Source organism: Idiotropiscis lumnitzeri, chromosome 11 (genome assembly GCF_059441095.1).
Source record: "Idiotropiscis lumnitzeri isolate Australia: NSW breed Sydney's pygmy pipehorse chromosome 11, RoL_Ilum_1.0, whole genome shotgun sequence".
Classification (NCBI taxonomy): Eukaryota; Metazoa; Chordata; class Actinopteri; order Syngnathiformes; family Syngnathidae; genus Idiotropiscis; species Idiotropiscis lumnitzeri.
In genome coordinates this window covers 5,678,721-5,704,818 of record NC_142401.1, presented here as the reverse complement: position 1 = coordinate 5,704,818, position 26,098 = coordinate 5,678,721, and the positions used below count along the sequence as shown (strand labels likewise).

Here is a 26,098-nt window from a genome sequence, read left to right as displayed (position 1 = left end):
GCATTGTTTGGTGTCTTTGAAGATAATCTTGGAAGAAAACGCAATTCTGGTCACTTAATAAATCTTTTATAACGTAGGTCAAAATATGTCGTCGCAAACCTCTTGGAGGGAATCCATGCTTTTGTTACTTTTTTTCATAGAGAATTCCTTCTTTTGACGTCACTCTAACAAAGAAAAACGATTAAAACTTGCTCTGCTTTAAATGTTTTTTATGAACCATCATCCCCCTTGCATAATACACCCGTTTTCCATCGTTGTAATTTTATTTAATTATTTAAACCGTCAACTTCGTTTCCTCTATTTTATTAAGTGATAACTGTCCCCAAAGGCGTGCCGTAGATGTATGCCTGATTGGCGCACGCGCAGTATGGCTTATTTGGCGGATGGTGTTGCGCATGCGCATTGGTAACAAACTAGGTTCGGATAATTGACAGCTGCCTTTCCGCTTCTGGCGTCGCATGCTTTGAAACGACGCGACAAAAAACAAAGTCAACTCTATACTGATATTTAATAGCATCCGATGAACTACACATAAGTCTTCGTCTGCAATGAGCTACGCCGATTGCTGTGGAGGATTTTGCTCGCTTGAGTAACGTTACGTGAGTGTCATTTATTAGTTTGTTTTTGGTCCAAATTAAAGACGTGGGTGGACAAATCTCAACGAAAAAGCATCGCTCGGACATGAGCTGACCAACTCGCTGTTAGCATAAGAGGGAAGGCAGAAAGGATTGATTAATGGAATGTTAGCGTTATTAAAAGTTTGCCGGAACGCGTCTGCTTTTCCGCTCGACTCAGAAACCATATATTTTTTATAGTACACTTAATTTGGTTTCCGCGTGGTAAATTGTCCTATTTGTCTATGAGTTTGGTTGGTTCGTTTGGTCTGGCGCGCAAAATGTTGATTATTTAATTAGATGGCTGTTTCACTTTCGCTTCGACTTCGCTCTCAATTAATGTACAAACCAGCAAACTTTTCTCTTTGTCGCGACTTGAAGGATTTTACGACATGGTAGCTTCAATTTGGCATGGAAGTCTCATGACCACGTTTCAACACTGTTCAGTAATTAGTCAGAACCCATGCCGTGACGTCACAGACTTTATTAGTTGCGCGAACCCATGAGAGCCATCATCAAAATGATAAAATACCGCACACATTTTCCATTACCACGCTCAGAGAAGTCGCAATTTAATACGTTCGTTATTATATTTCTATATATTTTTTATGTTAATTTTTTTCAGTTTAACTCTTGACCAAAAAAAAACAATACCACAATGATTAATTAAAAAAATATGCATGAATAAATCAAAATGATGTATGCCTAAGTGAGAACATGTTCATTCATTTCATAATTTAAAAACAATAAAACATGAAAACAAAACAAATAAGTTTGTTACTCTTGGCGGCGTGGCATTTCAAAAGGATTAAGGATGATTGGTGATAATAAAATAATAATCCAGTATTCATTTTGTTACAGGACACAGTCAAGAGTGGAAGAGGAAGTCATGTGGTGGTTCCAGCAAGGCCTAAGCTTCCTGCCCACCCTTCTGGTGGTGTGGACGGCAGCGGCGTTCATCTTCGCCTACGTCACGGCGGTGATCCTGAGACATGTGGACCCGCTGGTGCCCTACATCAGGTACACCTGTGCGGCCAACCACTGAGCTATATTTCCCCCTTGTGAGACTAGTAATTATCTGTCTGCTTGTCTGTCTCTCATTCTATACAAGTACATATCTTGTTCTTTGATGTCTTCAGCGACACAGGAGCAATGGCACCGGAGAGGTGCCTATTTGGCATCATGTTGGATGTATCAGCCTTTTTAGGTAAAGCAAAAACAAACGCACACAAATATTTTATAAATGCAATTATAATATTGTGCAGATTTTCACTTGAAAATATTTTTGAGGTCTTTTTCTAAGGACTAAAACAGATGAATTGCATTGTCATTCATTTTAATGGTGAAAGGTGTCACCACTGTATTGTTGTGTGTATGTGCGTGCGTGCGTGCGTGCGTGCAGGCATGGCCACCGTGTACGTGCGCTACAAGCAAGTGGAGGCGTTGACGGCCAGCGACAATGACAGGTGCATCAACAGATTGAACCGCTTTGGGCTGCTGCTGGGCCTCTTGAGCTCCTTGGGCATGTGCGTGGTGGCCAATTTCCAGGTGAGCATCGTCGTCATCACAAGTGTAGCCAGTAAAAGTCTTTGAAAAATAAATTCTCAAATATGGGAAAACCAGAATTGTGTACTTGGGTACTGTGATGTAGTGCCGTGGTGCCTTGACATAAGATTTGAATTCATACTGTAGCCAGGCTTGTATCTCAAAGTCATCTTCTCCCATAGCAATGTCCGGAAATGTCGTATTTGTAGCCGTATTTTCTGAAGTCAGGCCTGTTGGTAAACGCCTTTGCAGAAGACCACGCTGTTCTCGGTTCACCTGCTGGGCGCCGTGTTGACGTTGGGCGTGGGCGCTCTGTACATCCTGGCGCAGACGCTGCTGTCGCACCGTATGCAGCCCCACGTGCACAGCAGGAGTCTCTTCAACGTCCGCCTCGGCCTGGCGCTCTGGACTTTCGCAAGCATTGTCACCAGTATCCTTCAAACGGCTGCACCAGAACATCACACTTGGATGGATCGAGATCAGGAATTCCCGTCTTTTTCAGAAATAAGTCTCACTTTTTTTTTCATAGTTTAGCTGTTCCTACGTCTTGATGGATGAAGTCAAGGATACGAAGAGTGTTATTTGAATCAGCGGAGGGATGGATGCTTGATGACCAACGTTTTGTACTGATGCTCGCTTTTGGACGTTGGGAGTGTGTTGTATTGCGGCCAAGTACAGTCGGATGGATTGTTGTGCCTCTTTAATGTCGCTGTGTTCCTTAAGCTCCGCCTCTCAGTGTTTGTGTCGTCAGTCATCCTGTACAGCAGCCTGCCCGGTGTGGACGTCGCCCGCAAGTTGCACTGGTTGCCCGCAGAGACGGTGGGTGGTGTTCCGTAGATTGCACATTTGAAATTAGAAATTTTAATAACATTTATAATAAAAATAAATAAATGTTTTAGCTCTCTTTCGCCTATTTTTATTTATTTTTTTTGTCCAGGGCTACACGGCTCACATCATCAGCACGATTTGCGAGTGGTCCCTGGCGTTGTCTTTCATCAGCTTCTTCTTGACATACATACGAGATTTCCAGGTAGTAGTCCTCTTCCTTTTTCGGTGAGGATGTTCTATCGCTGCCATCATTGTACTCCTGTTTACATATATTCCTTGAAGAAAATTAAACTCCGAGCCGAAGTGATGGTGCAATGCGACCATTTGTACGACTGGCCGCCTCAGAGTTTCGCCGCCGCCGACATCCCCGACAGATCCGAAGCCTCCGAGTCGGCGCCACTTTTGACTGGAGCCACGTGACCCCCAACAAGTACCAAGCGCTTCTCACTTTTTTGACCACGCTGCCAAAAAAAATATATATTTTGTTTGACAGCGCTTGTTCTAATTAGCCGCACTCACAATAATGACAAAGTCATTGAAGCTCCGCTGTGGTTTTTCACATTTGAACAAAATTAGTCCATAGGAAATAATGGAAAATAATCGGTATGCTGTATGAAAAAAATAAAGAATTACTCACCCTTTGAAAACACTTGGGAACATTCTTTTCTCACTCATTTAATTACGCACATGCTCTTTTGTCCTCGCAAAACAAAAGAAAAAAAATGGTTTGTCAAGTGCTCACTGAGTTGAAATCTCTCGACTTGTAAAAAGAAATGTCCCATTTTTTTACTGTTCATATAAAAAAAAAACGTGATCTTGGTTATATTTTTCTTGTTTCAATTGAGTGAATTAAAACATGAAACAAGAATACAGTTGATGTATGGATTAATCTGTACGCCATTATTTTTATTTTTTTTTCTTTACCATGTCCCCCACGCATACATTTAGATGGGGGGGGGGGGGGGGGGGGGGGGTGGCAAAGAGTGTCAATTATTTTGCTATTCGGTCCACTGTAAAAAAATAAAATAAAAAATTGACATTTGTTGACAACTCAATTTTTAAATGTTTACTATTAATTTAAGTACACCTTTTCAAGTATTTCATTATTTTTAAATAAGTTTTTAATTTTGTCTCACTGTCTGTACAAAGTGTACACATGCACACACTAAATATTAGTTAAATTTCTCCATGAGATATGAAAATGAGTCCAAAATAAATAACAAAAAATTAAAATGACCTCTGACAAATGAAAACGTCTGAAGATGAAAAAAAAAGTCATTTTCTCAAATACAAACATTGGAATTTCCTGTCAACAATTAAACTAATTTTTTTTAAAGCATATTCATGATTTATTCATCTTGCATCCATGTTTTTGGTCCCATTACTTGTTGCAAAGTCTAGCAACATTTCAACACAACATACTGTGTGTGTGTGTGCGCGTGTGTCGCATACATCCAATAATAGTAATAAATAAGAAAAGAAAAAAAAAAGAAGCAGCTTTTCATCTTTTGTGCAAAATTAAAAATTGACAAGCAGGTAACACAAAAGATAAAGGGGAGTCCATCCAGGACCTTTTCAAAACACTTGATTGTTCAGCTTGCCGTCACGCTTTTGGCACGCAGGGCCTGTCGTGCCGTGCTTTGTCTCGCCACGTTTCCAGTTCTTTGTCCCATTTATAAGGCATCCTCGGGATGGGACCACAGCAGGCGGACGGGCGACGCCTCGGCGGCACGTCGGGACATTCGCCGCCCAAGGGCTAAAACGCAGAGCCGTCGCACACAATGTTCTGTCCTTGTCCCGGGAAGAGCGCCATCTGCCAGTAGCGAGGGTCGGCATACACTGGATATGGCAAAGGAACATATGAGACGTGAGTGAAGCTTTTTGCAAAATAAGCAGATTTACATGTTTTTTTTTTTTTTTTTGTTTTAATAGATAATGAAAATGTGTGCTTCTTTTTGGAAACAAGTCAAACGTACGAATCTGCAAAAAAAAAAAAACAATGGCTAAAAATTACGTAGTGAATCATCCTAAACGATACTGCGTCGTTAATATTTGCAAATTGGTATTACCCATGTCTCCGGGGTTGAGCCACAGGTTGAAGGAGCTGCAGTGCTTCTGGCATCGCTGAATGGGAACGACTCGCACCGTCGGAAGCCCCTCGCCCACCACCAGCCAGCCCAGCACCCCCATGCCCTGAGACACACAAATACAAACACGGTAAACATTCCACAATAAAGAGCTTGGAATTGGTTATACAATTGTAATTGGGACTGGCCTGCTTGTGGGTGTCTGTGTTATATGTGACCAGGCAGCGTTGTAAGACAGTGCCAGCGCTGTCCAGCAGGGGGCAGAGTTCTGCCTTGGGAAAGAGCCACCGTAACACTTTCTCTCTGGTGGCTGAGCTGAACCTCCTGCCAACACAAATAACCGCCCCCCAAAAAAATCCATCAAAAAGATTTGTGTCATGAAAATGATTTTTGCAGGCTCCTAAAGTAAAGCAACAAGTGGCACCCTGACCCCCACAATCCAAGGTCATATGCTTGGTGGAGTGTGTGCGCGTGTATGTTCTACCATAGCAGGGTGAAATTTGCAGGCCCCTGCGGGAGGCCAGCGTTAAGATTGTGGTCGCCGCTGTCATCTTCGAGCAAGACAGACATGGAAGCCGAGTGTGCCAGGTAGAGCTCCTCCAGCTGTCGCCGCTCGATACTGAGCGACTCGCCACCCTGCGGGATGGCAATGATTACGAAATACCTGTTTCCAACTGAGGATCATTTGAGCAAATTCCCTCGTAGGAATGGGTCAGAATCCTGGAATTCACTCAAAATAGTCAACTACCTTTAACATGACGAGCTGAGGCCCACGACGTAGCGTGACAGTACCGCGGAGGCTCTCCGGCACCTCCATTACCGAGGAGATCTCTGCGCAACCCGAGCAGTTGACCAGATTCTGTCTTAGCGAGCCCGAACTCCACCACTCGTGGAATCCTGTGCAAGTGGCCCAAAATATTGCGACACAGCTCTGGTTAGCTGTCAGAATTATTCCGTGTGCGGATTGGTTACCTTGCAAGTTGTACTTCTTAGCGATGGGCAGCGCGAGTAGTCGCACATGGCTGAGCGGCGATGACCAGTTACAAGATCCCGGGCGGGCGGTGCCTGGGTACGGCTCGCTGTGTGGGTAAGTCAATGCCAGCGCCACCAGCAGCAAAATGCCCAGCGCAACAAGCAACTAGACACAAACACAACACGTTTAGCAGCAAGATAACAACAAAATTTCAGTTGTTTTAAAGGCAGACTGGAAGCTCCAAAGTAGGGTCGGTCTAACAGCACAATCGAGACTATTAATGAACTGACAAATTATGTAAATGTAAATCCATTTTTAAAATTCCCGGCGTCTGCACTCCTTCCTACCTTGACAGTGGCCCTGAGGAGGGGGAACTGTGCAGGCTCACGTCGGGGTTCGTTGGTCTCCAGCATGCGCTTGATGAAGCGCTCGATCTCTCGCTCTGACATTCCGTAGCGGTAGCCCGACTGGCGCAGGATGTCGATGCTCTCTGACAGCTTGTCATAGATGCAAGGCTCGCTCATCGTCGTTCCCATGGCGACGGCAGACGGCTTCTATTAGGGCAAACAGGTGACCTGCTAATACAATTTGTTTTTTCCCCACAATTTTGAATAATTTAAATCAATGTGATTGATAGAACGTGAGCATTCAGATACATTTTTAGAATAGCCTGATGATTTAGGATTTAGTTGGTTGTTTATTTTTTCTCTATACTGTATAATATTCTGTGAACGCCTGGAAATTACACGTAATAAGACGATACATATCAGTAAACAAACACCAAATTAGTCGGAGTGATGACAACACTTGATCTTCTATGTAGGCACAGTTATTAACGTACAGGGTGTATAATATTCTCCTCCGTGTTTGTACTTTGGAACTAGCAGTCAAGGCTAGCTTGTGTTTACTAACGTAAGTTTATTACCAACGTCGTCAATGTGACACAAAACGGATCTGCTCACCCTGAAGCCAAACAATAAATTCCGCCTTTGAGGGACTGTCTTCCTTGTCGGCGTTGTATTAATAGAAATCTAATCCATGTATTTTCCGCAACATTCCGTACATGGCTACTTCCTACAAACACCTGCAGCAGGCTCGCTCTTCTTCTCCGGTTTGTGTTTTAACATTATGGGCTCATTGTCGCCCCCAGGCGGAATACCTGATGCAACGTGTTGGTGAAAAGAGGTTGTTACTCTAACCACTCTAGAGGAGGGGGGGGGGGCTTTCACTGTCGAGAGTATTTGTTTAACAACGATATATTTTTTTAGCTTGTTTGTTGGCAAAGATTTAGTGTAAAGACAAAGTATTTTTAGTGCAAACTGCAAAAACACAAATTAGTAAATTGGTAATTATAAAATCATCAATTGTAGTAATTAAAAGTCATTCTAGGTGACACATGCGATTCAACGCTCTTTTCTAACCAAACCAGAAGACGGCTAATTACATTTTATTACGATCAGCCAATAAAAGCAACGTATGCGCAAGAGTTAATGCTCATCCGCCACCATGTGGAAATAACCTCGAAAGAAACCTAAGGTTAAGTGACGGGGGAACGTCCACTCGGAATTATTTGTTAGTAATAAAAAATTAAACGAAAAAGCTTTGTTTTTACTACATTGAGCCATAAATCCTGCATCCGATTTGAACCAATTAGAAGACAAAATACGTTTCATGTAAAGCAGGGGTCTCAAAGTCGCGGCACGCGGGCCATTTGCGGCCCGCGGAATGATAGTTTGCGGCCCCCGCCTTATTATGAAAGTTTAATGTTCGTGCGGCCCGCGAATTTGAATTACAGTGTAATTAAAGCTTTATAACTACAGAAGTAGGCCTACTCATCCCAGAACTATGGTTTATGCTTAGGATCGCTGCTATTTGACAAGATATTGATTTGATTGACAGGAGACCCATGCGCGAACAGGATGTGCAGTCTGACGGAGCTTTGCATCAGCACTAGCACAGACGGGACTAATTATAAAATGTAGGATTACCTGGTCACAGTAGATAAAATTGAACCGCGGATTATTGTTGGGCACATCTTCAGCTTTAAAACGAGGGTAGGATTGTACATTTTTTTCGATGTTTTAGTAGGGGTTTGATTGATGAATGTTCCACTCATGTTCAGGACAATTCATGTTCAGAAGAAGATTAAAGAACTGTTAATACAGACATTTGACTCATTATTATTATTATTATTATTATTATTATTATTATTATTTATTCCTGATTAATTTTCTTATTAATTCTTTATTTATTTTCTTATTAATTCCTTATTTATTTTTAAATCTTATTTTGTGTTAAAAAATAAAAATAAAGACATTTGAGAAGATTAGATTTTTTAAATTTTTTTCTTGCGGAAAACCTGATGCGGCCCAGCCTCACCCAGAGTCTGCCTCTAGTGGCCCCCCGGTAAATTTAGTTTGAGACCCCTGATGTAAAGCCAATGAAAGCGCGGTATACAACAAGGGAACTTTCCTGTCTTTTGCTATTTGCTATATTGTCAACCAATTAGAAGACGAGTAACTATGTTTCCGTCATCTTGACCAATGAGAGCGCAGTAAACACAAGGAAACTTCCGCCTCTTCTGCGTGACGTTTTGTAAGGGACGTCATAAGTAACCTAACTGTGAACTGGTGGTTCGGCACGCTTACCAAACAATTTTTTCCCTGCTCAGTCTTGTTTGCACTCCGGATTCATTCACTCTGCAGCTTTTCCTCCTGTGGATTCCTCGACTTCAAAAGAGTGTCCGAGTCTGCTTTGCTACGTTTTACTATCGGTGGCGTGGGTGCTGTCTCCCACCAGGTGAAAGTCTCCCACCGTCCCGATGCTCTCCTCGGGCAGGACCGCGTCCTCCCGCCTCTGCTGGCCGCTCCAGAGACTCTGTCCCCGACTGAGTTGCGAGCAGAGAGCAGCCGCCAGCACTCAACCGAAAGGTATGGACGGAACCTGTTAGCTGTTAGCATAGCATGACGCTAACGCGACAGTGACGCAGTTGGCACATTGACCAACATAAATGTCACTTTGAACGGTTTTTGCAACCTAAAAACTCAATAGATTTATAATATTCCATTTTAGTGTATGTTGGACGAGTCGCTTTAAGAGTTTGTAAATTGCACTCATTGAAGATGTTGCGTACGCTATTGTTACTATTAATAATAACGGGTAATAATAAAAAACTCTTAGTTGTATCGAATCAATAAACTGTATAACAATATCGTGCGCCAAAGAGGCAGTAAGAAAAGAGTCTTTTGTCATCTTGTACTTATCCAATTAATAAGTCATAAAACACTAAGTAGTATGACATGACATGCACGTCTATGTTTGTAGTTGTCCAATGCATATAATCGTAATGACGAACGGTTTTTGCTCTGCATAGTTACAGAAAAATAAATATGTCCTGCGAACAGGATCAAAATAGTAAACCAGTACCATAGACAATAAATACAACCGTATCTCTATACACGTTGTGCTCTAATATTATATAACTAAATAATAAACCATAAAAAAAATCACGACACAACGTAATATAGTATTACACGTCTCGATTTCTCCTTGGTCAAATTAGTCATAATGAAAGTGAAAGTCCGCAGTAATCCATCTTGAATATCATTTCAAGCTATATATTGAAATACAATTTTGATTATTAAACTTAGAAGTTGCTCTAAATGCTTTTTTTGGTTTCCCAAAATTCCAAAATCACGAGCGTAAAGAAAAGGCTGAGAATGACTCAGCACTTCCTGACCAGCCACAGCCAGTCTATTACTGACCCAGGGTCAATCTCGGGACACACGGCTGCTATTAGAAAACAGACATGACTGATGTTGGTGTAAGCTCAAATGAGGTGCCGCCTTTTCCGTTGCCGGTCCCTCTCTTTGGAATGACCTCCCGCTAAACGTTAGGCAAGCCATCTCACTTGACATTTTTAAAACTTGTCTCAAAAACTCATTTTCACTCTTTGGCTTTTGGCTCAGCCTGACACTGTTTTTGTGCTTTACTTTTGGTCTACGTAAAAAAAATTGTATGCAGCGGGTGTTGTCTTAAGGTGCTTTATGAATCCAGTTGAGTTATTTCGTATTTTAATAAAAAAAAAATGTTATCCCTAGAACTGATCAAGAAACGAGACCTGGTTCAGGATGAGATGCGGCCCCTCTACATGGACTTCCAGGCCACCACACCCATGGTAACGCCTATCATGCAAAAATGCGTATAAATCGATATTAGGGACTCTTCCAATTCCCTTCTATGGCCTGCTTAAAAAAATGCAACTAGAAACAATGTAGTTTTTTTCCCATTTTGCGTATGACAAAAAAAGCGCCCGGTGGAAGGCAATTGTGGACTGAGTGGTGCATTTGATCGCATAATCAATAGGATACTGAATTCTAAAAAGATTTGATAGTGACAGCCCTAGCATGCGCAGACTTGCGCACACAAATGGTGTGTCATGTGTCCCTTTGTGGCAAAAAAAAGTCAAATCTGGGAGACTAAAGAATTCTGTCTTTAATGTTAACTGGTAGGATCCTCGCGTTCTGGATGCCATGTTGCCCTACCAGGTGAATTACTACGGCAACCCTCACTCCAGGACGCACGCCTACGGCTGGGAGAGCGAGGCCGCCATGGAGACCGCAAGGAAGGTACGAAAAAAAACCTTTTTTTTTTTTTTCTTCTTCTGTTGTCCAAAATTAAATGTTATTGTCCCCGAGCAGCAGGTGGCCGATCTGATCAGCGCCGATCCCCGAGAGATCATCTTCACCAGCGGAGCCACCGAGTCCAATAACATTGCCGTCAAGGTCTGCTCAAAAATTGCATAAAGTCACATTTAGTAAGATCCAAATCAAATTTACTGAATCTGGGCCGCAAGTAACGATTACTGTTATCGTCAATGTTTTGCTTATTTAGTCGATTAATCGATGACTTGATTTAAAAAAAAAAAAAACATGATTATTATTTTCTAAGGCAAATGCAGGTGTTTTCAAATGTCTTATTTTGGAAAAAAAACCTGAAACGAGTCTCCTTTCATGAGCATTGCAGAAATGGGAAAATATTTACTTTTAAGAGGCTGTTATAACGAGGATTTGGGCAATTTGAAATGAAACAAGATCTCGAAAAGATGAATCGATTATGAAAATGGATATCAATTTGTTTGCTCATCGAACAAAATGTTTGAGATGAAAAATCAAAGTCATTGTTTTCCAAATATCTGGCAAATACTGCCAAGGTCAACGTTGACATTTTGTGTTGCGCGTAGGGTGTGGCCCGCTTCTACCAGGGCAAGAAGCGTCACGTCATCACCATGCAGACGGAGCACAAGTGCGTTCTGGACTCGTGCCGTGTTCTGGAGGCGGAGGGATTCCGCGTCACCTACTTGCCCGTGCAAAACAACGGACTGGTAGACCTCGAGGTACGTGTGACTTTGACCTGTAATAATATGTAATAACTAAATTAATTTGAAAGAAAATACATATTAAATATTTGGATCAAATTACATGGTCATTTTATTTGATAAGTAGGTTCAATATCATTTTTGCCAACAATTGACAATGTAATCAAGCAATGCACGCCATTTGATACATTAGTTTATATTTGAATCTGTTCATCCATTCATTACATTTTCTTTCTATTCTCTTGACGTTTCGCACACGTGCACAAACCTTGCACAGACGAGAGCGTTTATTTATTCATTGGGTGGGGGGGTTGCTTTTGTTTCAGCTGCTGGAGGCGTCCATGACTCCTGACACGTCTCTGGTGTCCATCATGGCGGTCAACAACGAAATCGGCGTCATGCAGCCCATTAAGGAGATTGGTAACCATAGCAACCGCACTGCTTTTTTTTTTCCCCCTACACTATAGCCGCTTCAAGAAATAATTGTCGCCCTCCTCGGTTGTGCTCAGGTCGTCTTTGCCGCTCCAAGGGCGTATTCTTCCATACCGACGCTGCACAGGCCGCCGGGAAAGTTCCCATCGACGTGTCGGACACCAACATTAATCTCATGTCCATCAGTGCCCATAAGATCTACGGTCCCAAAGGTACGCCGGCTTTTGAGTCTTCCAATGAAGTGTGGAGGCTCGTGATGCAGACTTTCAGGAATCAATACCGTGTTTTGACTAGTACACTAAAATGCAAAGAAAATTTCACCTTGACTGCCACTTGAAATGAATTATGGAGACGACAAGTGCGAGCTAACGATCGTGCGTGACAGGTGTGGGCGCGCTGTACGTGCAACGGCGCCCTCGGGTGCGGCTGGAGCCCCTGCAGAACGGCGGCGGCCAGGAGAGGGGTCTGCGCTCGGGGACGGTGCCCACACCGCTGGCCGTCGGCTTGGGGGCCGCCTGCAGCATCGCGCAGCAAGAAATGGAGGTCAGACCACCGACGCCTCCCAACAACCTCCATGGACACACTAACTCATCTTACGTGGGGGTGTGGGGGTGTGCGCGTGTGTGTGTGTGTGTGTGTGCGTGCGTCTTTGTGGTGGTGTGTATGGTGTGTTTAAGTATCTTTCTGTGTGTGTGTGTGTCACATGTGCATCTTTGCGTCTTTAATGAGTGTGTATTTGTGCCTCTGGTGTGTTTAGATCTTGTTGTTTCTTTCTATATATCTGTGTCTGAACAGTGTTTCATGCGTGGTTGTGTGTGTTGTAGTACGACCACCAAAGAGTGTCCCTACTGGCAAACCGTCTGGTCCAAAAGATCACATCTCAGCTCCCTGATGTGATTATGAACGGAGACCCGCAGCAACGCTATGCTGGTAAGCAGAAATTCCGCCACTCTCACATCACTTCCACACACAGATGTGTGTAACATCACCGTGTGTGTGTGTCTGTGTGTGTTAGGGTGCATCAACTTGTCGTTTGCATATGTGGAGGGAGAAAGTCTACTGATGGCACTCAAGGACATTGCGCTGTCATCTGGCAGGTGAGCCTCATCCAAAATCAGATTAATTTACGGACATTTCACTTTAAAACAAGGTCACGGAAGGAATTAAAACTCAAAATATTTGTCAATAATGCGTGTGCTTTTGTAGCGCATGTACGTCAGCCTCTTTGGAGCCGTCGTACGTTCTCCGAGCCATCGGAGCTGATGAAGATCTTGCCCACTCCTCCATCAGGTACGCCGGCGCCATCCTCAATATCCTCTTCCTCATCACGCAAAAGCGTACTTGACAAATGTGCTCGTGCGTTGAATAGGTTTGGGATTGGCCGCTTCACTACAGAGGAGGAGGTGGACTACACGGCGGAGAAATGCATCCAACAGGTTCAAAGACTGCGACAGATGAGGTGGGACATGAGCATCACAAAGATAACAATCATTACAATACATTTTTTCACCTTATGGAATTGTTTCATTTAATGACAAAATAATAATTATAAAATGGATTTAATCACTTTTTAAATTCTCAGAGACAAGGTGACATCTTCATAATTTTTTTTTTCCCCATTTGAAAATTGTAATTGTATTTTTTATTTAACTCATTCCCTGTCTGTGTTTGATGTCCATGGCCATCAATGAAAGTTATTAACAATTTTTCTTTCATTAACAGTAATGCAGTGGAATTAATCTTTTTTTTTTTAAAACACACAAAAAACGGTGGAAATAAACTTTTTTTTCCTTTCTTTTCTGCAGTCCTCTGTGGGAGATGGTGCAGGAAGGCATCGACCTGAAGAGCATCAAGTGGACGCAGCACTAAACTCCGCCCACCCTCTCCGCTTCACTTCCTGCTTGAAAACAGATTTGATTATATTTTCCCGCTTTCTATTGCCGCACTCAAAACACGCACAAATGTCCTTTGACGACCCAGAGTGTCCTGTTTGCTGCAAGTTTCCTGTTACATCCTGTCACATGAAAAGCAGCAAAGTTAGTGAGTTAAGTTCTCACTCATGAATACCAAAATACATTTATTTTTAATTAGCTGGAGGAGCAACCAAATGCTAACAAAAGTAGATGTATTTTTTTTTTGTATGAAAGGAGTGGTGTCCATGTTTTGTCTCATCACTTCAGCCTCTCGGTGCAGTATTTTCCAAGCATCACGTCTGTGTCTCAGCATCTTTGTCAGTGCAGCTTACACAGATTTACATTATTATTCAATAAAGAATATTATTCATCATTCAAAACTGTTTTTTTTTTTATTGTAATATGATAAGTCCTCTCCCACGCAAGCACAGGGTATTAAATGATCTTTTTTGTTTTTCATACAATACTGTAAAAAAAAAAAGGAAAAGTGGCTTGTTTGAGTTGTTTACCACGTGTGAGTTGTTGGACGTCTTAAACTGTTTGACGCGTATAATGTTTATTATTACTTTTTTTATATTCAAGCTTTATTTCTTGGAAGCAATTAAAAAATGCTTTACGAAGCAGCGGGAAATCAAGAGAACTCTTCACGTGTTGGCTTCTTGCGCCGGAACATTTTGCTTCGAAGCTCCAGGCGACTTTAGAAGCACTTCTTTCCTGGGTTATTATTTTTTTGGCTTGTTTTCATCAAAAAAAATGAAAAAAAAAAATCAAACTATATACTGAATTGTTAACATTTTCAAAAAACGGGATGCTGGCAAAACGGTTACTTTGACGTGTTTCTGACGGAAGACTGAAGCACCAGGACCAAGGCGCCCATCATTATTGCTCTGTTATTAAATAAAATAAATTAATAAACTCATTCAATAATTATGTTCCAAGTATTATCCACATAAATACATATATATATTTATTATATGATAATGAAAGACGGGATTAACGCTATACAACTAAAGTTGCATTGTATCGCATTACCTGTTTTCCGTGTTTCTGTCGGAAGACCTTTCGTGTCGCATCAGGCGGAAGCGGCATCCAAGCCAGTTGCCACGTCAAATTCCAATAAAATACACTTATCTTTTCTCTTTTTTTGACGCATCTAAAAAAAGAAGAGCTTCTGGAGGGAATTCTGGTAGTCTGTAGTCATGGTGAGTCCGCTAACATTTGTCTGAAATCCCAGAAAACCAGCTTGTTGCGTGTTTTTCTTCATTAATCAACTCGCAAGCTAGCTATTTAGCATAGCGGCTAAGTGCATTTTGGACTCGCGCACCAAAACGACATCTATTAATTTTTTTTGATAATACAATGAAAATCCGTATATTGTTTGTCATTTTCAGGTTTCTGTCATTAACACCGTGGACACCTCACACGAGGACATGATCGTGAGTAGTTCGATTTGTGTGTGTGATTGATTGACATTTTATTGATCCGAAGTTCAGTTTAACCTCCTGGCAGGTTTCACTTTAGTTCTTATCTTAAACACATTTTGAAACATTTATTTTTCCAGCATAAATTGCATCAACTTCTAAAAGTGATTATTTTAACGAGACCCCTTCTGACAAAGAAACTCAAATGAATTGATTAAAATCAGTTTGGAGAGCTGTACTAGAGAAGTAGAAAAAGTGTGTCTAACTGTTGTGGATGTGTTGCAGCATGACGCTCAGATGGATTACTACGGCACCCGCCTGGCCACCTGCTCTTCCGACCGCACCCTCAAGATCTTTGACGTCCGCAACGGTGGCCAGATCCTCGTCGCCGACCTGCGAGGGTGAGCGAATTCTTTCCAGAACCTCGAAAAAAAACGTCAGCGTGTATGGCATACCCATTGTATCGTGGTTCATCATTCACAAGTCCACAAAATAAGAGACTTTAAAGTGACAGTTTGTAATGGGATTGTACAGTTTACTGGCAAATCTGTTTCAATTTAAAGTCGCAAGTCTACAATTTAGTACAACATTGTGTAATACGAAGGAATATGCAATATTTGTTTTGTGTGGCTCCCTCAGGCACGAGGGTCCCGTGTGGCAGGTCGCGTGGGCTCACCCCATATTTGGCAACATCCTGGCGTCCTGCTCCTACGACCGCAAAGTTATCGTGTGGAAGGAAGAGAACGGCGCCTGGGACAAGATGTACGAATACACGGGGCATGAATCGTCAGGTGTGTGCCGGGCCTTGGGGACCTCACTGTCCCGCTATTGGAAAATCATCACATGGCTTCTTGGGCAAACAAAACAAATCCAAGTAGTCGTAGTTTCAATGTTAATACTTAAATTACATCTCTCTTGTATGTGTGTGTTTTTTTTTTTTTTTTTTTTTTTATAATGTAGTGAACTCTGTGTGTTGGGGTCCGCACGAGTTTGGTCTGATTCTGGCATGTGGCAGCTCTGACGGCGCCATCTCCCTGCTCACGTTCACGGGTGAGCAGCAGTGGGACATCAAGAAGATCAACAACGCGCATACGGTCAGTGATGCGCTCATTTGCACGCGTGTTTGGGATTCTAGTTGGGGATGAGGAGGAGGGGCGTTAAGTATAACCGGCTCAACCTGATCATATGATTGGATAACGGAGGCAATTTCAGATGATCGGCATCAAGTGAAAACGAGAGTTTTTTTCTTTTTCTGTTTTCTTAATTTTGGAAGGTCCGAAAATGACAGAATAACATTGAGTATTGTGTGGGACGCAATATCAGCAGCTAGCCAGGTTAGGAAAAAATGTGCTAATTTGCGACTGTTTGTTTGGGTCAGATCGGCTGCAACGCAGTCAGCTGGGCTCCAGCCGTCGTGCCGGGCAGCCTAATCGAGCAGCCAACGGGACAGAAGCCCAACTACGTCAAACGCTTTGTGTCCGGTGGCTGCGACAACCTCGTCAAACTCTGGAAGTAAGTCACCCTCCAATAGACGTTTGCGTGGACACGATTCCAGCAGCAAAATAATGCTTATCTTCCAAAATGTTCGCCTGACTGACGCTTGTGACTTGCCGCCATGCAGGGAGGAGGACGGCCAATGGAAGGAGGACCAGAAGCTGGAGGCGCACAGCGACTGGGTGAGAGACGTGGGCTGGGCGCCTTCCATCGGACTCCCCACCAGCACCATCGCCAGCTGCTCACAGGTCAGATGACGGCGGGTTGCCGGATCCTCGCACGCCGGGAACATTTTGTGACATCTTGCTGACGGTGGCTTTCCAGGACGGTCGCGTGTACATCTGGACATGCGACGACCCCGCCGGCAACGCCTGGACGGCCAAACTGCTGCACAAGTTTAACGACGTCATCTGGCATGTCAGCTGGTCCATCACGGGGAACATCCTGGCTGTGTCCGGAGGCGACAACAAGGTATGTGTCAACAGCAGCAGCATCATCGTGTGTGTCCGTGCGCGTGCGCGAGAGGAGTCAGTTTGTGTGGAGGGGCTTATGCGTTATTACGTGCGTATGTGTGTGTTGTTGCTTTGTGCATGTCTTTTTATGTTTGCGTGCATTTGTGCGCGTTTTGTTTGTGTTGTCTCCATACAGTGTATATTTGCATATGCTAATATGTGTGTGTGTGTGTTTGTAGGTGACATTGTGGAAGGAGTCGATGGACGGTCAGTGGGCGTGTATCAGCGACGTCAGCAAAGGCCAGGGAGCCGTGTCGGCTATTACAGACACGCAGCAGGCGGAGCAGTGACACACGCATGCACGCACACACACTCTCAATTTGTCCATATGGTTGTTATGAATGGAATTGACTTTTTTTTTTTTTTTTTTTCAAATCCTGTTGTCCAATTAAGGACTTTTCATGCCCGTCATTCCCATCATGCTCTTGCACCCCAAACATTGCGCCTCCCTTCAGCCACACCTGAAAAAGTGATTGGATCTTTAAGTCGGACTGACCAACCAATCAGGAATGGGAAGCACACTCCTGTTTCCTACTTGTATGTAATTATTGAGAAAAAAAAGAATTATGAATATGAACGCAAGGTTTTGTGTCATTTTGTTTTATTGTTGGGAAGTTTAGATTTGACTCGCAAATTGCTGCTGCTTCTTCGTCGTCTTCCTCTTCTTGTTTTCCTACTCCCCTTTCTCCTACTCTTCATCCTCCTTGCTCGCACTTCTTGCTCCTCATCCTACGTCTCACCTTCCGCTTCCTCCTCGTTACTCTTCCTTTTTCTCCTCCTTGTCCTCTTACTGTTCATCCTCTTTGCTCTCCTCATCTTCCTTCTCCCGCCAATCCTCCTCATCTTCATCCTCCTGCTTCCTGTTCTCTCCTCTCCCTGCTACTCCTCTTCCTATTTCTCCCTCTTCGTCATGCTTCCCTGCATTATTCTCCTCCTCATTTCCCTCCTCTTTCGCTTCCTTGTCATTGTCCACTTCCTCCTCCTTCTCTTTGTGCTCCTCCTCCTTTTCCTCCTCTCCTTTATTTTACTTCTTCTCCTGTCAACCCCTTCCTCCCTCCTCTTTGCCATTTTGCTCCTCCCCCAGCAGCCACCAATTTACTATAAAAGCGTGGCAACACCTGAGCGTGTGCACACATCGACCATCCTCCTCTTCCTCATCATGAGCCTGAGCCGCAACAAGAGGATCAGCTCGAGCGCCTCGGTCCGCCGTTCCAACGGCTTTGGGTCGCCTGTGGCCGGCTTTAGCGGCGTCTCGCTGGGCGGGCTCAGCAACGGCACCCACCTGCAGGGCACCCCGCTTTCCTCGCTGTCGGTCAACAAGAGCCTGCTGGCCCCCCTCAACCTGGAGATCGACCCCAACCTCTCCATGAGCCGAGCCCACGAGAAGGAACAGATCAAAAGCCTCAACAACCGCTTTGCCGCCTTCATTGACAAGGTGACATGATTGAGAGTTGATGTTGAACAAAACGCATTTTATGAGGTTTGACTGTTTTGTGTTTTTGACTCATTGTTGCAGTCGGCGCTCACTGAACAATATTTTAAGGTTATACATCAATTTTGAATACTGAACTTTATGAACATCACCAAATAGTTACATGAAAGCTTTACCCTTAGCAACAGCCCAATTTCCCTTTCACACCCTAAAAAAAAGATAAAAATGGAAGATTCACACTCATAATTAAAAATACGTAATGAAAATTTGGTTTATATTTGGTTACAACCCTAAATTGCCAGTCACTAAGCTCATCACCTAGATCCCTCTCTGGGTGGGGGAGGAGAAGCTGCAGTCAAACAGGCAAAAATAAATTACTCAGGTAATTACCAATCACTGCTCACCTGTTGTCTGAAGTTGAGCCATGATTGGTCGTCAGCTGAGCCCTGAGCAATTGTGATATTTTCATTCAGGATGGCCGAGTGGTCTAAGGCGCCGCGTTCAGGACCCAGTCTCCCCAGAAGCCCTGGGTTCGAATCTCGAATTTCCCCATTGTGGGACTAATAAAGGCAATATTATTATTATTATTATTATTATTCAACAGCAAGTGGCAAAATAGCCACTCCATGAGATGTACCAAAAAACGGTTGAATTTTACTGCTTAAGTCTTATTTCACAAACGCAATATTAATCAGAATGCGTGTTTCGACTAGTGGGGATGTGTATCATGCTCGGTTGCTCCCCCCTCACCCATATCGTCAAAATAAAAAAGCCCAAAGCAAATAAATCAACAGCCTCTTCCATACATTTCAAGCTCCTTCAGTAGCCTGAATAAATTGGCGAACCCCCTGGGGAAAAAAAAAACATTTCCAAAGAAGTGAAAGTGCAGTTGTTGTGACTAATGAAAGTGATGGTGGTGTGCAAAGAAGTGGAGCAGCGCTTTTGTCTTGCCGCCTTTCTCACAGAGGAAGTGGATTTCTGCGCTAATGTGCGACATGGATATCCTGGATGGTCGTTTCTCACGGCGTCCGTGGCGCGCTGACACAATGCCGCCATTGTCGTCGTCTTTGTCGCCTCGGATCCATTTCATGGCAGTTGACCTCCCATTTAAATCCCACAATCCCGATTACAATCAATCATCGCATGAAAAGACTTTCCAAAAAAGTGGGAGATCAAATGTAGGTGTAGTTTAGCGTTTGATGTTGTCAGGATGAAGCTAAAACTCACTGTTCGTTGCAATGTTAGCATTTGATTAATCCTAAAGGTGAAATATTTTCAATGCTGCTTAGATTAGCACCTAGCCTCAAACTAAAGTTGTGTGCAACTAGCAATTAATCAAAACGTATATTCTCAGTGACAGAAACTAAAGTACTCATTATATTGCATTACCTTAGCATTCAATTTTTTTTATGGTTAAACTCAATCACAATGTTGGCCAGGGCATCTATCTGAATATCTTTACCTACCCAAACACGAAATGTGTTCACAGCTAGTTGTCTTAGCAGCTGGTAAGATCGCTCAAAATAAAACTGACAATTTAGTGTTCTTTCTCAATATACACATAAATAGCTTACGTTACAAGAGACATGTTAAGCATTACCGTAGCATTTGATTAAATGAGGAATAAAACTACTGCTTCAATTTGACTTTAAAGTCAAACCAATGTTTGCCTAAACTAGGAACGTTTACCAACCTTGAATGTTAAAATATTTCCACCTTTGCTAGCAAAACTACGGTAAGTGCTAACAGGTTGTATAATTGTCTTTTTATCCTCATTTAGAGAAATTTAAAAAAAAAAAAATTAAATTAAAAGTACTTTGCATTTCAAGACAAGCGCAAACTTTATTTGAAAACGATCTGTTTCTTTAGCTAAGCGTCGAAAGCAACAGTGACATTTCAACAAGTCATTGAAGCCGCCGTTGCAAGGACATTTAAGCTTCCCGTAACCTGATAAACCATTCGGGGGGGTCACTCTACTAATAACAGAGTAGTCTTTGTGTGTGAAATAGTAGCCCGGACACTGGAACCGTGCAGACGTGAAGCTGGAATCCAAACCAACATATCCATATCCAATATCTCTAAAAATGCACTTTTGACTGATTATCTTTTGAGGTCCTCATGATAGTCTACCAAATTAAGTCAACTTTAGTTATATAGCACTTTCACAAGATTTTTTGGTGTGACATCAACCAAAAAAATCATACCACCTTCAGTGGCTGAATTTTTTTTTTTTTTTTTAATAACAAAGAAACAAAACCGTTCCAAAAGCGCCCTTGCCGGAATGACTGCTTTGAACCAAAATGGATGACTTCCTGTCTCTTGTTAGGCATTGTTTCTTGAATTCTTTTCGTGTCTCCTCATGCTTGGCATGTCCACCAAATGTCATGTTTCTAAATTAAACTGGCTTCAAGGCGCTGAAGTTCGAAATGATTTGTGTTGACTTTTGGCGTTGTTATCCTGTTGCAGGTGCGCTTCCTGGAGCAGCAGAACAAGATGCTGGAGACCAAGCTGGAGCTGCTGCAGGGCCAGGGGGCGGGCCGCTCCAACGTGGAGCCGCTGTTTGAAGTCTACATGGCGGGCTTGAGGCGCCAGATGGACCTGGTCAACAACGACAAGTGCAAGCTGGACGGCGAGCTGAGGAACATGCAGGGCCTTGTGGAGGACTACAAGCACAAGTTTGTGCAACTTTTCACTACTTTAAAAAAAAAATACATGAATGGTGATGGTTTCTTCGACTTCTGACAAATGACTCACTTGTTTGATGGCCAGAAAAGTCCGCAATCTTGCAAATGCGTCTCCAAATAAATATTTTGATGGGCCCAAATAAGACGCAGCCACGGCTCTAGAAATTTAGGGGGAAAAAGACCTTGGCCTCTGACGCATGAAAAAGCTTATGAGCCATGTCTAAAACTGCACAGGAAGTTGAACATTTTGTTTATGAACCAGATTAAAAGCAACCCCAGACACCAGTTTCACCAATCCTCGTAAAATTGGGAGGACTTGTCATATTAACAGGAAGCCAAACCTTGAGACTGCCCCTAAATTGGGTCATTTTGACAGTGCGAGTACATTTTTCATGTACTCGCACCTGTGCAACCGTTCATGAATGTTTTTGTTGCCGATGTGCTCCTAGTTTGTCAGAAGCCCAAGAACCTCGAAAAGTCCTCTGGGAAAAACAAACCGTCCGAGATTCGACAGGAAGTCTGAAATGTTGGGTTGAAGCTGCCATTTTTCAAATTGTGTAACGTAAAAAAAAAAAATAAATAATAATAATAAAAAAAAATCATTAACTGGACATGTGAACAACTCTCAAGAGCTCATGTTCTAAATTGAATAGGAAGTCGACCATTTTTGTTGGGAACGGCTTTGTTGCTCTCAGATGTGAAAAAACAAGCAAGGACACAAGGTGTGAATCAGAACAAGAAGCATGAAAAAGGCTGGCGCTTTCCTTTTGTTTTTCTTTTTCATTTGAGAAATCAAAGTGCTATAAAAGGCGACCCAGCATGTTTCTTCCTCTGCACCCCATCATTGTTTTCATTGTCTCTTGGACGGGTTGTAACTCTTCCATTTTGTTGCACTTTGTGGTACAGTGACAATGAAGCTTTTCTATTATAAAAAATATTATTAGTTGATTTTTATCAAGCTTGTGGTCTGTGCGTAGGTACGAGGATGAGATCAACAAGAGGAACAACCTGGAGAATGACTTTGTCCTCCTGAAGAAGGTCTTTCAAAAACACACACACACACGCATGCTGTTCATAATCATAAGGTGTGGTTGTCCCCCGCCCTGCTTTGTGTGCGCATGTAACTCAAGCTGGATAGTTTTAGTATTAGCGTCTCTATTGGACTGCAAAGCTGACGACAGAAGAAAAAAAAAATGCGTTCAAAGCAAAAATGTTGCATGTGCGCAGGACGTGGACTCGGCCTACATGGTGAAGGCCGACCTGGAGGACAAAGTTGGAGCACTGACCGATGAGATCAACTTCCTGCGCACCATCTACGAAGAGGTACGGCAGTAACGTCCACCCGAATGTTTACCAACTCGCATCGGTTCGTTGGAAGCTTGACATAGTCTTGGATGTCTATGGAAATAACAACTTTGGTTTGTACGAGAGTCACTCGCCATCAATATTTAGTGAGACTCTAAATTGTGTTTGATATTTACAAAACATTCATTGAAGACTAAATTATTTGAGGTTGGGTAATTGACGACACTAAAGCATCAACATTTGGATCGCATTGTTGTTGCGTTGGCAGGAGCTGCGTGAGTTGCAGGCCAGCATCCGGGAAACGTCGGTGGTGGTGCAGATGGACAACAGTCGCAGCCTGAACATGGAGCAGATCGTGGCCGAGGTCAAAGCTCAGTACGAGGAGATTGCCGCTCGCAGCCGCGAAGAGGCCGAAGCCTGGTACAAGAGCAAAGTACGTCTGTCCCGACTGCAAGTGCTCCAGTTCACTTGTAGTCGCGTCGGGAATTGTGAAATCTGCGGACGGACATCTGAATAATGTGACATCATCGTGTGGCCACACACTGCAAACGAGTGCTTTGGCTCGGTTAAAAGTTTGCCTAACTTCAGCAAAAAACAAACAAACAATTACAATAGTAACTTTTTGTTGGGGGGCGGGAGTTTAAATGTTTGAAAAAGTTCAATACAGCTGAACTGTCTTCAGCAAGTGATCCCTTTGCGTACCACTAGAGGGAGCCGGCAAGCTATAAGTGGCCCAATCAACAGATGAATTTATTTATTTATTTTTGGGCCAACGTAAAATTCTGATGCTTAATTCATCTACATAAACATTTTTTTAGGTACAGTTTTTATGCATGTTCAATACTTTTTAATGTAATCAATATTTAAATACCTTTTTGTGCCAGATAATAATTTCACAATTTATATTTAAAGAATAATCTGATACATATTTAGACGCCCGTCCGTCCATAAGCCTGCGCTTGTGCTCAGTTCGACCAGATGTCGGTGCAGGCCAGCCAGTTTGGAGACGAGCTCCGCGTGGTCAAGGGCGAAGTGGGCGAAGTCAATCGCCTCATCGGCCGCCTGCAGAGCGAGATCGAAGCCGTCAAAGCGCAGGTACCGACCCACGCTGCTGTCCACTTCCTGCCGCCATTTTCCTTCAACACGGGGAAAAAAAACCCGACTTTGACAGCATCTGTGTGATCTACTTTTCAGCGTGGCAACCTGGAGAGCCAGCTGGCCGAGGCGGAGGACCGCGGGGAGATGACGGTGAAAGAGGCCAAAGGTCGCACCCGGGACCTGGAGGACGCCTTGCAGAGAGCTAAGCAGGACATGGCCCGTCAGCTCAGAGAGTACCAGGTACCGTTAACGTCACAGCAAGTAAAACATATTATTGCAACCGCCAAAAGTTATCAGTTTTGACGTTTCTCCTTAAAAGACTCACAGCCGAGTCTTCTCGTCCAGTAAAAAGTCAGCCTGTATATAAAATTCTCGGACAGAACACTTTTAGTCTGCTTTGAAGCGCAGTGACGGCCGCCAAGCGTCCTGTGTCTTTTGGTCTTGAGAAGATTAAACTCCCGAATGTGCTTGAGGTCTATCATGCCAATTGTTGACCCGCCCGCAGGATCTGATGAACCTCAAGTTGGCTCTGGACATCGAGATCGCCACCTACAGGAAGCTTTTGGAAGGCGAGGAGGATAGGTGAGGACTCAGAAAGTGGGCGTCTTCCCCAAGCAACCTTTGCCTAACTCACCTTTGCTGGCTTTGCAGACTGGGGCAGCAGTCCATCCTCAACATCCAGGCCGTCTCCAACTACAGTAAGTTGTCATGTTTGCGTCACGACCTCCACCAAGGCCAGCAAACACGCCATTCTTGTATTGTTTACGTTTATGGTACTTGCAGTGTTGCCACGGTTACCTTGAAAAAGTCACTTGGTTAAGTTTTTGCTTACTTGTTTTTTTTTTGTTTTTTTTTTTTTTGGGACATAACATTATTATTTATTTATTTTTTTAAAAAAGGATGGATTGTTTTTTTAATATACACTATAATATAAATTAAAGGCCTATTTTTTTGCCCTGACATATTTAACTTTAAATACTCTAATGGCAAAACGTTTATTTTATTTTATTATATAATTACACATGCAATTATACATTTATAAATTTAACTCAAAAATTCTGGGACCTCCTGCAATAGTCGCAGCTGTGCTTCACACAACCCTTTGGGACTTTGCATGCTTGAATGTACCGTGCTACGACTCCAAATATATATTTTTTTAAGCTCGATAACACACACGCACAAATGCGCCATTTCCTCGGCAGGCAGCAGAGGTTCCAACGGTCACTACCAGAGCGCCAGCGTCTCTTCGCCTCCAAAGCTGCTCATCAAAACCACCGAGACCCGAGACCACAGCAGATACAGTACACACTAAACGAACATCTGCCGCTGTTTCATCGCTCACATTTTACGATTACCTAAAAATTTGTAGTGATAACATTTCTAGATATAACTGTAGTTTCGTGGGGCGTTTTTGTGTGGGGTGGAACTTCAATATTGCCTTCATATGTATGCAAAAGATTGTTGTGCTAAAATGTCAGGAATAAGTTAGTTAAAATAATTTAATGTCTTTGATTCAACCCCTCCTCTTGCTTGCATAATTATAATAAATGAACACAATTGATTTTTGTACTTTTTTCCCATCATGGTGCCTAGAGTCTTCATTTAGACAAAAGTATTGCTTTGCCACCATCTTGTGGCATGTTGGAGCCAATGAACTATGTCAAGGTGAGTTGAGGAGTTTTATTGGACACAAGTAGTGCTTTGCCACAATCTTGTGGCAAGTTTTGGCATCTAGAAGTCTTTTTTTTTTTTTTTTTGGGTGATGAGATGTTGGATGTCAGTTCAGATTTTATTTCTATAGAAAAACGTATAAAAAAAAGAAAAGGTGATGTTTGTGCCAGGAAGATTTAGCGACGGCAGGAAAAAACATTTCCTTTTACATTACAGATAAATAGTAATGTTATGTTAAAAAATAAATAAAAGGAGGAGTAGGCCCAAGTGAGATTTATGACGTAATTTTAAGGTTGTCAGCAATTTTGCTTGTCACAGCAGTTTTAAGCAGATTTTTCTAAAGTTGCTGTTAGTTGCCATCAGATGGCGACAAAGCACTTTTTTCCCCAAATGGTAGCATGTCTGAAGACTGGGTTTGAGTCCCGTTATGGACAAAAAAAAAGTAAAATTTGTATTTATGGATGATGTCAGTGCTGACAAAAAGAGCAAGATAAACGCTGACTTGTTTTGGGCAATCTGATTTGCTTCTATTCAGCCAAATGCTTCCGAATTTCTTGGACTTCACAGTGCAGATGACCCGAAGAATAATGCCAAAGCTACCAGACTTGTTGAAGGCACACAAGTCAATCACCTGACCCAAATCCAATCGAGCATGCGTTTTGAAGACATGACCAGGTTATGGACATGCCCGTAAATGAATGCTACTCAAATG

At 42.8% G+C, this 26,098-nt stretch overlaps 5 protein-coding genes across 6 annotated transcripts; 4 read left to right on the top strand and 1 right to left on the bottom strand.

Annotated features, from left to right (window-relative positions):
• Positions 1-341: 341 nt before the first annotated feature.
• On the top strand, positions 342-3,636 carry dram2b (DNA-damage regulated autophagy modulator 2b). 2 transcript variants are annotated; one of them, XM_088309199.1, is made up of 8 exons: positions 342-599; positions 1,476-1,634; positions 1,754-1,821; positions 2,017-2,162; positions 2,369-2,589; positions 2,896-2,978; positions 3,097-3,189; positions 3,270-3,417. In XM_088309199.1, exons 2-8 carry the CDS (start codon positions 1,504-1,506, stop codon positions 3,275-3,277), a joined length of 750 nt encoding a protein of 249 aa, XP_088165325.1. In that variant the 5' UTR covers positions 342-599; positions 1,476-1,503; the 3' UTR covers positions 3,278-3,417. The 2 variants fall into 2 exon arrangements, with proteins under 2 accessions (XP_088165325.1, XP_088165324.1); XM_088309198.1 differs by having other exon boundaries at positions 343-599; positions 2,412-2,589; positions 3,270-3,636.
• Positions 3,637-3,968: 332 nt separating this feature from the next.
• Positions 3,969-7,152, bottom strand: c11h6orf89 (chromosome 11 C6orf89 homolog). Its single transcript, XM_088309367.1, has 8 exons — positions 7,010-7,152; positions 6,395-6,601; positions 6,047-6,212; positions 5,823-5,971; positions 5,559-5,710; positions 5,263-5,398; positions 5,057-5,180; positions 3,969-4,826 (listed from the first exon to the last, which is right to left on the bottom strand). Exons 2-8 carry the CDS (start codon positions 6,581-6,583, stop codon positions 4,744-4,746), a joined length of 999 nt encoding a protein of 332 aa, XP_088165493.1. The 5' UTR covers positions 6,584-6,601; positions 7,010-7,152; the 3' UTR covers positions 3,969-4,743.
• Positions 7,153-8,614: 1,462 nt separating this feature from the next.
• On the top strand, positions 8,615-14,149 carry nfs1 (NFS1 cysteine desulfurase). Its single transcript, XM_088310042.1, has 13 exons — positions 8,615-8,977; positions 10,148-10,224; positions 10,559-10,675; positions 10,748-10,831; positions 11,290-11,442; positions 11,751-11,844; positions 11,934-12,068; positions 12,242-12,399; positions 12,681-12,786; positions 12,872-12,953; positions 13,063-13,146; positions 13,226-13,315; positions 13,662-14,149. The coding sequence occupies exons 1-13, from the start codon at positions 8,869-8,871 to the stop codon at positions 13,723-13,725; spliced, it is 1,353 nt and encodes a 450-aa protein (XP_088166168.1). The 5' UTR covers positions 8,615-8,868; the 3' UTR covers positions 13,726-14,149.
• Positions 14,150-14,807: 658 nt separating this feature from the next.
• Positions 14,808-17,773, top strand: sec13 (SEC13 homolog, nuclear pore and COPII coat complex component). The gene is made up of 9 exons (XM_088308736.1): positions 14,808-14,971; positions 15,161-15,205; positions 15,476-15,591; positions 15,830-15,981; positions 16,151-16,284; positions 16,569-16,702; positions 16,812-16,932; positions 17,009-17,155; positions 17,376-17,773. The coding sequence occupies exons 1-9, from the start codon at positions 14,969-14,971 to the stop codon at positions 17,484-17,486; spliced, it is 963 nt and encodes a 320-aa protein (XP_088164862.1). The 5' UTR covers positions 14,808-14,968; the 3' UTR covers positions 17,487-17,773.
• LOC148326992 (keratin, type II cytoskeletal cochleal-like) lies at positions 17,525-25,276 on the top strand. The gene is made up of 10 exons (XM_088308735.1): positions 17,525-18,631; positions 21,095-21,303; positions 22,290-22,350; positions 22,540-22,635; positions 22,886-23,050; positions 23,587-23,712; positions 23,812-23,955; positions 24,221-24,297; positions 24,367-24,413; positions 24,918-25,276. The coding sequence occupies exons 1-10, from the start codon at positions 17,525-17,527 to the stop codon at positions 25,025-25,027; spliced, it is 2,142 nt and encodes a 713-aa protein (XP_088164861.1). The 3' UTR covers positions 25,028-25,276.
• The last annotated feature ends 822 nt before the right edge of the window (positions 25,277-26,098 follow it).

Coding starts and splice junctions, on each gene's coding strand:
- sec13 (XM_088308736.1), top strand. Junction 15,592..15,829: donor CTCGTCGCCGACCTGCGAGG/GTGAGCGAATTC, acceptor TGGCTCCCTCAG/GCACGAGGGTCCCGTGTGGC. Junction 16,933..17,008: donor CCATCGCCAGCTGCTCACAG/GTCAGATGACGG, acceptor GTGGCTTTCCAG/GACGGTCGCGTGTACATCTG.
- LOC148326992 (XM_088308735.1), top strand. CDS start 17,525: ATGGTTGTTATGAATGGAATTGACTTTTTTTTTTTTTTTTTTTCAAAT. Junction 21,304..22,289: donor GTGGAGGACTACAAGCACAA/GTTTGTGCAACT, acceptor GTCTGTGCGTAG/GTACGAGGATGAGATCAACA. Junction 24,298..24,366: donor TTGGAAGGCGAGGAGGATAG/GTGAGGACTCAG, acceptor CTGGCTTTGCAG/ACTGGGGCAGCAGTCCATCC.
- nfs1 (XM_088310042.1), top strand. CDS start 8,869: ATGCTCTCCTCGGGCAGGACCGCGTCCTCCCGCCTCTGCTGGCCGCTC. Junction 8,978..10,147: donor CGCCAGCACTCAACCGAAAG/GTATGGACGGAA, acceptor TGTTATCCCTAG/AACTGATCAAGAAACGAGAC. Junction 10,676..10,747: donor CCATGGAGACCGCAAGGAAG/GTACGAAAAAAA, acceptor GTCCCCGAGCAG/CAGGTGGCCGATCTGATCAG.
- c11h6orf89 (XM_088309367.1), bottom strand. CDS start 6,583: ATGGGAACGACGATGAGCGAGCCTTGCATCTATGACAAGCTGTCAGAG. Junction 5,399..5,558: donor GCAAATTTCACCCTGCTATG/GTAGAACATACA, acceptor TTGTGTTGGCAG/GAGGTTCAGCTCAGCCACCA. Junction 5,181..5,262: donor ACACAGACACCCACAAGCAG/GCCAGTCCCAAT, acceptor TGTGTGTCTCAG/GGCATGGGGGTGCTGGGCTG.
- dram2b (XM_088309198.1), top strand. CDS start 1,504: ATGTGGTGGTTCCAGCAAGGCCTAAGCTTCCTGCCCACCCTTCTGGTG. Junction 1,635..1,753: donor CCGCTGGTGCCCTACATCAG/GTACACCTGTGC, acceptor TGATGTCTTCAG/CGACACAGGAGCAATGGCAC. Junction 2,590..2,895: donor TTTCGCAAGCATTGTCACCA/GTATCCTTCAAA, acceptor TCCGCCTCTCAG/TGTTTGTGTCGTCAGTCATC.